The sequence below is a fragment of the Cherax quadricarinatus genome, chromosome 60 (genome assembly GCF_038502225.1).
Source record: "Cherax quadricarinatus isolate ZL_2023a chromosome 60, ASM3850222v1, whole genome shotgun sequence".
NCBI classification, from domain to species: Eukaryota; Metazoa; Arthropoda; class Malacostraca; order Decapoda; family Parastacidae; genus Cherax; species Cherax quadricarinatus.
The window spans coordinates 18853580-18866414 of NC_091351.1; the positions used below are offsets into that span (position 1 = coordinate 18853580).

At 37.9% G+C, this 12835-nt stretch overlaps 1 protein-coding gene across 5 annotated transcripts in view; it reads right to left on the reverse strand.

The window, feature by feature from the left end:
• Window positions 1-3080: 3080 nt before the first annotated feature.
• LOC128702205 (mitochondrial glutamate carrier 1) overlaps window positions 3081-12835 on the reverse strand; it is a 205336-nt gene continuing 195581 nt past the window's right edge. For all 5 annotated transcript variants that reach the window (XM_070098002.1, XM_070098006.1, XM_070098003.1 and 2 more), the window contains one exon: window positions 3081-3468. In XM_070098002.1, the coding sequence (XP_069954103.1) occupies window positions 3327-3468 (142 nt within the window). In that variant the 3' untranslated portion in view covers window positions 3081-3326. The remainder of the gene's footprint in view (window positions 3469-12835) is intronic.

A 12835-nucleotide genomic window follows, 5' to 3' on the forward strand; every position in this document is an offset into this window, starting at 1 on the left:
TTGCCGCTTGCAGAAATGTTGCCGATATACGTTTTTTTCTCATTTTTTTAATTTATATAATTTTCATGTTTGGAGCAAGGGGCTAGTATCCCCTTCTCCTGTATAAATTACTAAATTAAAAGAGAAACTTTCATTTTTCTTTTTGGGCCACCCTGCCTCGGTGGCATACGGCGGGTTTGTTGAAAAAAAAAAAAAATTTTCTGATAATTACAATCTGTAAAGTTCTTGTGATTTCATAGCCAATGTTTGTTCTGACACTAATATTAGGTACTGAAATAGTAATCAAAAAGTCACAAGCACACTGACAAGTGAACATTTTTCACCTGCCTTGGTCACATTCTATTGTTTAGAAATACATGTATATACAAAGTATTTATAGGTCCCAGCAATGTTTTAAACATGCTGGAGTATATATGAAACTCCTTGAAGCATGGTGTAAGATGGGTGTCACTCCACTGCTGTCAGTGCAGCAGCAGTTGAGTGACATCTGATGATCATGCACTGCCTTGGCTTTATTTGTTTTCAATGTTACACACAAACATGTCTGTCTGTATATCTGTGTCTGTCTGTCTCTCTGTGTCCGTCTAGCTCTGTCTCTGCTTTTGTCTTTCTGTTGGTCTTCCTGTCTGTCTTTCTGTCTCAGAGAGAGAGCTGCTCATGAACCAACAGGTATTACACACAATGCAGAGTTGTCACGTCTGATTCCTGAACAAGTGAAAATGCGCATTACTTGCCAGTCATGCTTATTAAGCCTTTTATCTACAAGCATAGTATAGCACTTTGTATTTTTTGGGGGTTATCCTAGGTATTTTACACTATGTATAATAACTGTATTTATGTGTACCTGTGAGACAGAGATAGAGATAGACAGAGATAGATTCAGAGGTAGACAGAGATAGATAGAGACAGAGACAGATAGAGACAGAGATGGATAGAGACAGAGGCAGATACAGACAGAGATAGAGACAGTCAAAGTCAATCAGCCACCCACCTGGCCAGCCGGCTGAACATGTATAACACATGTTCCAGTATTGTTTCTCTTTACTTAGGGCATAGGTTATAGGACATTCTGGCAGGATGACACTACTAGTGATATGAAAATTGAAAGGATGTTGCACATGGGTTATTATCAAGGTTTTTGATACTTCCTCGACCACTTGTGGCCACATCCATCTCAAAGCCACTAAACTTAGGGGTCAACATCACTTTCCTCTTAAAATGGGAGTGTTAATACGAAATGACATCAGTGAATCCCTCGTGTTTACCACGCTATCTGCTCTACCTGGCGCTCAATTGAAATGGTGTTCCCACAAGGTACTAAGTGGTCCCAAGTTTTTGTAATATGTACTGTGCACACCGAGCGTAAAGACCCATTGTATACTGACCAGGCATCTCAGGCCAATTGTGCCAAATTTAGAGGCAGGAAAAATAAAACATTGATCTATTTTTGGAGCGCCAGCAGTAACAATGTAGATCTACATTTGGACAGTTAAGGGGTTAAGAGTTTAATAATTCTTCCAATCTATGAAACATTACCTAGCAATCTTTTGTCACTTTTTTTTTTATTATACAACTGTGACATGTTATTCTTCCTGTTGATGATGCTAAGAAATTTTCTTTATCTAATGTTTATAGCCTTTCATGATGTTATATGTGGAGTTTTTCCTTTAAGTCAATGATTCTATTCTTGTAAATTTTATTTTTATTATCACACTGGCCGATTCCCACCAAGGCAGGGTGGCCCGAAAAAGAAAAACTTTCACCATCATTCACTCCATCACTGTCTTGCCAGAAGGGCACTTTACACTACAGTTTTTAAACTGCAACATTTTAGTCTTCATCAAATTACCTTTTTATTTTTAGCTTTGTGAACCACTGTATAGTTATGGGTTTCCATGTGGACAAAACTATAAGGGTGACTTCCAGTCAAAATACTGCACAGGTTTTATAATTAATCATATCAAGTTTAAGTGCAGTAGTTTTATTTTACTTTTAAGTCTGCAGAGAAAATATTTGTTCTAATTTACTGCAGCATAAAGACAATTACCAGTAATATTCTCAAACATCTCCATGGGGAAGTGGAACAGAATTCTTCCTCCGTAAGCCATGCGTGTTGTAAGAGGCGACTAAAATGCCGGGAGCAAGGGGCTAGTAACCTCTTCTCCTGTATATATTACTAAATGTAAAAGGAGAAACTTTCGTTTTTCCTTTTGGGTCACCCCGCCTCGGTGGGATATGGCCGGTGTGTTGAAAGAAAGATTCTCAAACATTAATTTTTGTCCAAGAAAACTACTGTTAGACTGTGTAACAAGATGCAGGTAAAAAGGTATTCACTGTTATATCTATAATTCTGACAATGAACTTATAGATTCTTTTAGCATATATAGGTTTCACTAGTCAGCAGTTTATTACAGTACTGGCATGTAAACATACAGCAGTGTACATACTTCTGTCTGACCATTATCAGCAGAATTTACTACAGTATTACAATGCACAGGGTTGGGTCAAAGAGATCCTGGAGACAAACGTGTAAACTTTGAAAAACTTGAGCACAGTGAGACTCCATTGCTATGTTAATACTGCTGGATAATACTATGCCAACTATGGTATGGACAGTAGTTAGGTAAGGGGAATATTTGCCTGCTAGTTTCCATACGCTTTTACAGATTGCATTTATTAAATAAATGTCAAAGTGCAGCGATGTAAGTACTTCAACAAATACTGTACATTTAAACCACAGAATGGGTGGGAATTGAATTTGCGGCTAGTGAGTCTTAAAACTCTAGACCAATCACTCCCCACTTGTACCATGGTTTGTTTGCAATCATGTTATTACAATTCTGAGAGTCAACATATGTTTAGTTTCATACACTATCATATATTGACAAACAGAATGTAGCACATTCATATGGGAATGGCCATTCATTTTAGTTTTGTCTCATTATGTGTTCTTTAACTATCAATCAAACTTCTAAATTCCCAGAAAAGTAGAACACTTTTTATCATTCAATTTAGTTATGTTCTTATATTAGTCATGTATTTTTTATTTAATTTTGTCAAAATTTTTTGGGAGAATTAAATTTCTATTAAAATAAAATTTGCTTATAATCATAACATCATTAACACTATCAGTACACTATACAAACAGTAGTAAAAATTAAACACTAATCAATTATTTATATATACTTTAAAATACTGTAGTTATGTAAAAACAGTAAAATAAACTAGTATAAAAAATAATTGAAAAACAGCTAACCTTTACTGAGTTGCCATTGATAGTAAATAGAATAACTAAATGCATCCCAATATATCTATCATTATTATTTTCACTTCTTATACCCAAGAATAGCTTCTCCAACACCAAAGTAGTACACCATCTGTGCTATTCCAAACAGAGGAGCAATTACGATCATTCTGCATGCTCCACCTTTGAAGAATGCTCTAGGTCCTTCATCCTTCATAATTGTTCTGGAAAAACATGTACCGATTAGCATAATACGTATTGTATTTTAGTTAATATAAAATCATATCTACATTGTAATAACAAACATGCACAAAAACAAATAAGGAATCTTTAAACTCTGCTATCAAATATCTTTAGGAAATTAATCTAGTTTACAAATTCTCAAAGTATGACCATACGACCATCCATGTTTATGGATGAGGTCCATATGGTATTATTTAAAAATAGTCGTATAGTTAATCATTCATTATCTGGTTCTAATGGGGAAAGGGAGTAGTGGAGTTTAAAAAATGCCCGATAAATTAAAATTTTTATGATCCTTAATTTTTGCCAACTCTTTTTTAGTATTAGCTATGTATGTGTTCTGTATGTAAGGGCAGGGAAAGAAGAGGGAGGGAGGGAAGGAAGATGGGAGGTCTAGATGGAAGGCAGAAATAAGGGAAAAGGAAAGCATGCAAGCATCCTCCCTTCTTGTATCACTTCAACTTTGTAAAAACCTCTCATAGGCTAACTTCTCTTTTACTACTCTCTTTATCTCATCATTCCTCCAATTGCTCTTCTTCCCTCCCACACTCACCCTCCTATATCTACAAACTTCTGCTGAACACTCAAACACTGCATTCTTAACCCTTTGAGGGTCCAGAGGCCAAATCTCAGAGTAACAGCCAGGGTCCAAGAATTTTCAAACAAAATTTTTGTTATTTTTTCTTATGAAATGGTAGAATCTTTTTCTGAAGGTAATAAAACAAAAAGTACGAAATTTGATGGAAAAATCAACAAAACTATGCCCTCACGTATCTTGATGCTCAGCGATATTTACACGGCGATTTTGCCAATTCTGACTCCCATTTTAGGCCAATTACATTATTCCAGTCTACCAAATTCTTTGCTATTTTGCTAGTATTACTTCCATTTTATCGATTGAACAAAAAAATCCCCCTGTCAACTGTTTCAACTACCCAATAAAGTGATAGGAAATTGGTAATTTGGCCAATTTAACACAAAGTTCAAAATATTCCAATTTCAAAATAGGGTCCAGAATAAATAATGCAGGCATTCCTGGTGCTAAACTAAAATTTCTTCTGTTCATTAGTTACATTTTCAGGATTTATAAATGATTTCCATTTTGATTTTTTTTCATATAATGAATTTTTATTCACACTAAAAAATGGAAGATTTACTGTTATGCAATATTGTAATAACTGTATAAATAATATCACCACGTTCATGAACATATATTAGACCCACCAGTTGACGCGAATAAGACACATGACATTTGTTTACTCTTGAACATTGGCAAAAATTTAACATTTCTGCTACTCTGAGCTCAGTTTCAAGCCATTTTCCTTACTGAAACCAATCAAAATCATCTTTGTTTCTGTAATATATCTTCCATTCTATGAAATGAGACCAAGAAATCATGAATACAACTGTAAAAAACATGAAAAAACACGGCAAAATCACTGTTTTAATCCGAAATTATAGTCGCAGCTTTTTTTCCTATTATGCACCGTGTGCTGCAGGATTTTTGTGGTGCACACTTACCACATAGATGTATTCTCTCATATCTAGGCCCAAATTTACCGCTCACAGCTTATCTGAGTGAGCTGAGCTCATGGCATAGATCTACGGTTTGGACCTTGGCTTTAAAACCATAGATCTAAGGGATGGACCCTGAAAGGGTTAAATCCACCTCATACCTCTTCAACCTCATTGCCTATATTCTCACTAGCCCATCTTTCTACCAATATTTGCTCATATCTTGCCCTACCTGCCTCCTCTTTTACTCTCACTGTAGCTACAACTGAACAATGATCTGATATATCTCTTGTCCCTTTATAAACACAAACATCCTGAAGTCATCTTTTATCTATTAAAACACAGTCCAATAAACTACTGTCATTTTGTCCTATATCATATCTCGTATAGTATAATAATGATAATGCCTTATTTTTATGAGAATACATAATGTAGAAACATGGGCAGATACACAAGTAAAATGACAGGCACAAAAGAAAGCTACTAATTATGCAATGCATTTTGGGCAACCACTCATAAGGCTAATCAACTAGTTAAGAACTAGACAAAGCATCCTTGTGTAGTAACTTAAATACACTCATACGTTCAACAAGAAAGGCACTGATAACAAAATGGTTAATTATAAAACATTTACACATTATTTAACTGGTTCAATAATCTTCAGTTTTATGGTATGATTAAATACACAGTGAAATTACAATACATTACTTAAACTGCATCACAAATCTAATGGGACAATATATGTTACCAAGTATATATGGCAGTTGAAGGATGGCTGGGTCAAGAAATGGGACATGAGGACAGGTATTGTTTGACTAATGAATTGCTGTCTGGATTACATCAAAGAATATAAGATGCTTTTTAAGCAGAGAGTTCCAGATTTTAGGGCCTTTTATGAACATTGAATTTTTACACAGGTTGAATTGGACTCAGGGGATATCAAAGAAGTTTTTGTGTCTTGCCATCTTGTGTTATGTCTGAGTTCTGTTGCAGATATCACTTGAGGAAGAGTTTATATTGAAAATGATTGTCCTATATATAGTAAGCACAGCAGTATGAGTACATACTCCATATCTCAAGTCTAAACTTTTGAAGAGTGAGTGTGTGTGTTGTCTAGCACTAGACTGAGTAATCATTTACACAGCAGCTTTTTGTTATTATTGCTTTTAGGTGGTTTGACCAGATCTCCCGGCACCAATAATATAGGTGTGGTAGAGATAGATTAGCAAGTACTGCATTGTAAGTAGTGCTGTTTGAGGTATATAGTACTATATCTTGGAGAGGATTCCTACTGTTTTGGAGACTGGTATAATGGAGTATTTCTAGTAGTACAGTGCAACCATGGTTTTCGTTTGCTCTGGTTTTTGTTGAATTCGGTTTTTGACGACTTTTTTTGTCAAAATTTTGTCGCAGTTTCCGTTTATCACCCTGGTTTCCATCGACTTGACAGTGGTCCAACATACCGTGCATGTCCGCCCGTGTCCACACAAAACATCCCACGTGTTCTGAGTCAATCTGAATTTGTTTCTTGTTGGTAGAGAGTGGTAGTGGTGGTGGTAGAGGGTGGCACTGATGGTGATATGGGGTGGTAGAGATGGTGGAAGAGGGTGGTAGTGATGATGGTAGAGGGTGGTAGAGATAACCTCTCCTCCCCCTTCCCTCCTCGCCATCTTCCATAAGCCAACAAGTCTTCAATAAAGGTTAAAGTGATGTTAAATGTTCATTTATCCATTTCCTTATTCCTTTATATTTATTTCTCATTGTTTTCTGTATGCAAAACTATATTCTCTATAATGGATCAATTGGATTTATGTTATTTCTTATGGGAAATACTGCTTCAGTTTTCATCAAATTTGGTTTTCGTCAGACTTTCTGGAACGAATTAATGACAAAAACCGAGGTTCCACTGTACACCATATCATCCAACCATCTTGTATCTCATCATCTCATAGTATAAATTATCTCATTTCATCATCTCATATCTCATCTTGTCAGCATATTACCTCATCATCTGATTTAACCCTTTCAGGGTTGACAGGCCCTGTCAGAGACTTGTTCTCAGGGTAAGCCAAATTTCCAAAAAAAAAAAAATTATTTTTTCTTATGAAAAAATAGTTTTTTTTTCTAAACATTACAGGCTAAACAAAATTTTTTTACCATCAATACTTACCGAGATATGGAGGCGTGAAGCTGACAGAAAATGCGCATCGTGTGGTAACATCGCCGACTGCCATCACCCGGTATTCTTTTATTTAGTATTTTATGTACTATTTTCTATTATTTTTTAATTTTTCTTTTTCCAAGTAACTTTTATGGCCTGTGAGACCAATATGATCAGTATTTTGTAAGTTATTTCTATTTCAATACTACACAATAACGGCATAAACACTGTTGTCAATATTTTGTTTACACAAACGATATGAAATGTTGTTTATTACTATTTTTCTATATTTTATATACACATATACAGTGCAAAGATGAGTAGTGGGGGGTTGAAGAGGGTTGGAATAGTTTTAAAAATGCAGTATTAGAATGTGGGGCAGAAGTTTGTGGTTATAGGAGGGTGGGGGCAGGTGGAAAGAGGAGTGATTGGTGGAATGATGAAGTAAAAGGTGTGATAAAAGAGAAAAAGTTAGCTTATGAGAGGTTTTTACAAAGCAGAAGTGTTATAAGAAAAGCAGAGTATATGGAGAGTAAAAGAAAGGTGAAGAGAGTGGTGAGAGAGTGCAAAAGGAGAGCAGATGATAGAGTGGGAGAGGCACTGTCAAGAAATTTTAATGAAAATAAGAAAAAATTTTGGAGTGAGTTAAACAAGTTAAGAAAGCCTAGGAAAAGTATGGATTTGTCAGTTAAAAACAGAGTAGGGGAGTTAGTAGATGGGGAGAGGGAGGTATTAGGTAGATGGCGAGAATATTTTGAGGAACTTTTAAATGTTGAGGAAGAAAGGGAGGCGGTAATTTCATGCACTGGTCAGGGAGGTATACCATCTTTTAGGAGTGAAGAAGAGCAGAATGTAAGTGTGGGGGAGGTACGTGAGGCATGATGTAGAATGAAAGGGGGTAAAGCAGCTGGAACTGATGGGATCATGACAGAAATCTTAAAAGCAGGGGGGGATATAGTGTTGGAGTGGCTGGTACTTTTGTTTAATAAATGTATGAAAGAGGGGAAGGTACCTAAGGATTGGCAGAGAGCATGTATAGTCCTTTTATATAAAGGGAAAGGGGACAAAAGAGATTGTAAAAATTATAGAGGAATAAGTTTATTGAGTATACCAGGAAAAGTGTACGGTAGGGTTATAATTGAAAGAATTAGAGGTAAGACAGAATGTAGGATTGCGGATGAGCAAGGAGGTTTCAGAGTGGGTAGGGGATGTGTAGATCAAGTGTTTACATTGAAGCATATATGTGAACAGTATTTAGATAAAGGTAGGGAAGTTTTTATTGCATTTATGGATTTAGAAAAGGCATATGATAGAGTGGATAGGGGAGCAATGTGGCAGATGTTGCAAGTATATGGAATAGGTGGTAAGTTACTAAATGCTGTAAAGAGTTTTTATGAGGATAGTGAGGCTCAGGTTAGGGTGTGTAGAAGAGAGGGAGACTACTTCCCGGTAAAAGTAGGTCTTAGACAGGGATGTGTTATGTCACCATGGTTGTTTAATATATTTATAGATGGGGTTGTAAAAGAAGTAAATGATAGGGTGTTCGGGAGAGGGGTGGGATTAAATTATGGGGAATCAAATACAAAATGGGAATTGACACAGTTGCTTTTTGCTGATGATACTGTGCTTATGGGAGATTCTAAAGAATAATTGCAAAGGTTAGTGGATGAGTTTGGGAGTGTATGTAAAGGTAGAAAGTTGAAAGTGAACATAGAAAAGGGTAAGGTGATGAGGGGTATCAAATGATTTAGATAAAGAAAAATTGGATATCAAATTGGGGAGGAGTGTGGAAGAAGTGAATGTTTTCAGATACTTGGGAGTTGACGTGTCAGTGGATGGATTTATGAAGGATGAGGTTAATCATAGAATTGATGAGGGAAAAAAGGTGAGTGGTGCATTGAGGTATATGTGGAGACAAAAAACGTTATCTATGGAGGCAAAGAAGGGAATGTATGAAAGTATAGTAGTACCAACACTCTTATATGGGTGTGAAGCTTGGGTTGCGAATGCAGCAGAGAGGAGGTGGCTGGAGGCAGTGGAGATGTCCTGTCTAAGGGCAATGTGTGGTGTAAATATTATGCAGAAAATTCGGAGTGTGGAAATTAGGAGAAGGTGTGGAGTTTATAAAAGTATTAGTCAGAGGGCTGAAGAGGGGTTGTTGAGGTAGTTTGGTCATTTAGAGAGAATGGATCAAAGTAGAATGACATGGAGAGCGTATAAATCTGTAGGGGAAGGAAGGCGGGGTAGTGGTCATCCTCGAAAAGGTTGGAGGGAGGGGGTAAAGGAGGTTTAGTGGGCGAAGGGCTTGGACTTCCAGCAAGCGTGCGTGAGCATGTTAGATAGGAGTGAATGGAGATGAATGGTATTTGGAACCTGACGATCTGTTGGAGTGTGATCAGGGTAATATTTAGTGAAGGGATTCAGGGAAACTGGTTATTTTTATATAGCCGGACTCGAGTCCTGGAAATGGGAAGTACAATGCCTGCACTCTAAAGGAGGGGTTCGGAATATTAGCAGTTTGGAGGGATATGTTGTGTATCTTTATAGGTATATGCTTCTAAACTGTTGTGTTCTGAGCACCTCTGCAAAAACAGTGATTATGTGTGAGTGAGGTGAAAGTATTGAATGATGAAAGTATTTTCTTTTTGGGGATTTTCTTTCTTTTTTGGGTCACCCTGCCTCGGTGGGAGACGGCCGACTTGTTAACAAAAAAAAAAAAAATACAGTCACAGGGAATGTTTCTAGAAGTTCTGCGGCCTGTGGAAGTCTTTGAAACATGGTGTCATGCACAGTGGTGTTTTACACTCCTCACACAAAACGAGTGCCTCTGCGTTGTTGTGGACATTTTTTTGTATGTGCACAGACATAACACCTCTTCTGAGCCTTTTTCTTGAAAGCAGTAGCAGGCAGTTTTACCAGGAAGTGATCACCATGCTTCAGACGAGAAAGAAGTTGTTGAAAATTTGGTGGGCGGTCTATTGCAGGTGTTCTTCCTCGATACTTGAATACCATTTGTCTGATGACAGACAAACAGAATTCACCATATTGTGGTTTGTTTCTGGTCCTCATCTTATACTTATTATAAGCATTGAGCATGGAAATGTCCAGAAGATGGAAAAAGAGTTTTACGTACCACTTATAACTCTTGCGAACACAATCAGCAAACCCAATCTGCATGTCACATTTGTCCACTGAACGCATATTGAAGGTGTAGTCCATCACAGCTGCAGGTTTTAGAATGGGTTCATTGCTTTCTCTATGCTGCCTGCCAGTGTCTTCCATTTCATTAGGGTGAACTGATGACAACAGTGTGACATCTCGTTTGTCATGCCACCGAAATGCCATGATGTCATTAGCAGCAAACGCCTGCACCTCACCTCTACGAGTGCCAGCGTCAAACCTGGGCATATGTTTCCGATTTGCACGCACTGTGGCACACAGATCTGTCATGTTCACTCGCAAAAAATCACTGAGTGTAGGGCTTGTGTACCAGTTATCTGTATACAGTGGACCCCCGCATAGTGATATTAATCCGTGCAAGAGAGCTCATTGTTATGCGAAATTATCATTATGCGAATGAATTTTCCCCATAAGAAATAATAGAAATCAAATTAATCGGTGCAAGACACCCCAAAGTATGAAAAAAAAAAATTTTTACCTCATGAAATATTAATTTTAATACACACAAACTGAAAAAGGCATGCACAATTACATGACACTTACTTTTATTGAAGATCTGGTGATGATTGATGGGATGGGAGGAGGAGAGAGTGTTAGTGTTTAGAAGGGGAATCCCCTTCCATTAAGACTTGAGGTGTCAAGTCCTTTTCTGGGGTTACTTCCCTTCTTCTTTTAATGCCACTAGGACCAGCTTCAGAGTCACTGGAGTTCTGTCGCACAACATGTCTGTCCATAGTGGCCTGTACCTCTCGTTCCTTTATGACTTCCCTAAAGTGTTTCACAACATTGTCAGTGTAATAGTCACCAGCACGGCTTGCAATAGCTGTGTGAGGGTGATTTTCATCCATGAAGGTTTGCGCTTCAAGCCACTTTGCACAGATTTCCTTAATATTTGTAGTAGGCAATTTCTTCAATTTCTCTCTCCCCTCCTTCGAACTAGTTTCCTCAGGTCTGGCCTCTTGCTGTTGAAGTTGATCTATCAGCTCATCAGTGGTTAGTTCTTCATTGTCCTCCTCCACCAACTCTTCCACATCATCCCCACTAACCTCCAACCCCAAGGACTTTCCCAATGCCATAATGGATTCCTCAACTGGCATAGGATTCTCAGGGTTAGCCTGAAACCCTTCAAAATCCCTTTGGTCTACACATTCTGGCCACAGTTTCTTCCAAGCAGAGTTCAAGGTCCTCTTAGTCACTCCCTCCCAAGCATTACCTATAAGGTTTACACAATTGAGGATATTAAAGTGATCTCTCCAAAACTCTCTTAGAGTCAGTTGAGTTTCTGAGGTCACTACAAAGCACCTTTCAGAGCTTTTGTGTATAGTTTTTTGAAGTTTGCAATAACCTGCTGGTCCATGGGCTGCAGGAGAGGAGTGGTATTAGGAGGCAAAAACTTCACCTTAATGAATTTCATGTCCCCATAAAGTCGCTCTGCCACGTCTGTAGGATGACCAGGGGCATTGTCTAACACCAGGAGGCACTTAAGTTCTAATTTCTTTTCAGTTAGGTAATCTTTCACATTGGGGGCAAATGCATGGTGTAACCAGTCATAGAAAAAGTCCCTAGTGACCTATGCCTTACTGTTTGCCCTCCACAGCACACACAAATTTTCCTTGAGGACATTCTTTTGCCTGAACGGTCTGGGAGTTTCAGAGTGATACACTAATAAAGGCTTCACTTTGCAATCACCAGTAGCATTGGAACACATCAACAGAGTAAGCCTGTCTTTCATAGGCTTATGTCCTGGGAGTGCCTTTTCCTCCTGAGTAATGTAGGTTCTGCTTGGCATTTTCTTCCAAAACAGGCCTGTTTCATCACAATTAAACACTTGTTCAGGTTTCAGTCCTTCAGTTTCTATGTACTCCTTGAATTCCTGCACATATTTTTCAGCTGCTTTGTGGTCCGAACTGGCAGCCTCACCATGCCTTATCACACTATGTATGCCACTACGCCTCTTAAATCTCTCAAACCAACCTTTGCTGGCCTTAAATTCACTCACATCATCACTAGTTGCAGGCATTTTTTTAATTAAATCCTCATGCAACTTCCTAGCCTTTTCACTTATGATCACTTGAGAGATGCTATCTCCTGCTATCTGTTTCTCATTTATCCACACCAATAAGAGTCTCTCAACATCTTCCATCACTTGCGATCTCTGTTTCGAAAACACAGTTAAACCTTTGGCAAGAACAGCTTCCTTGATTGCCTTTTTGTTGCCCATAATAGTAGCGATGGTTGATTGGGGTTTACTATACAACCTGGCCAGCTCGGAGACATGCACTCCACTTTCATACTTATCAATGATCTCATTCTTCATCTCTATCATAATTCTCACCCTTATTGCTGTAGGGTTGGCACTAGAAGCTTTCTTGGGGCCCATGGTCACTTATTTTGCAGATAAAATCACCAGAAACACTGTAATAATACGAAATGTTCCGATTGTATGCTTGGATGTTACCGCGGAGGCTGGCTTGTAAACAATGCCACCAGCG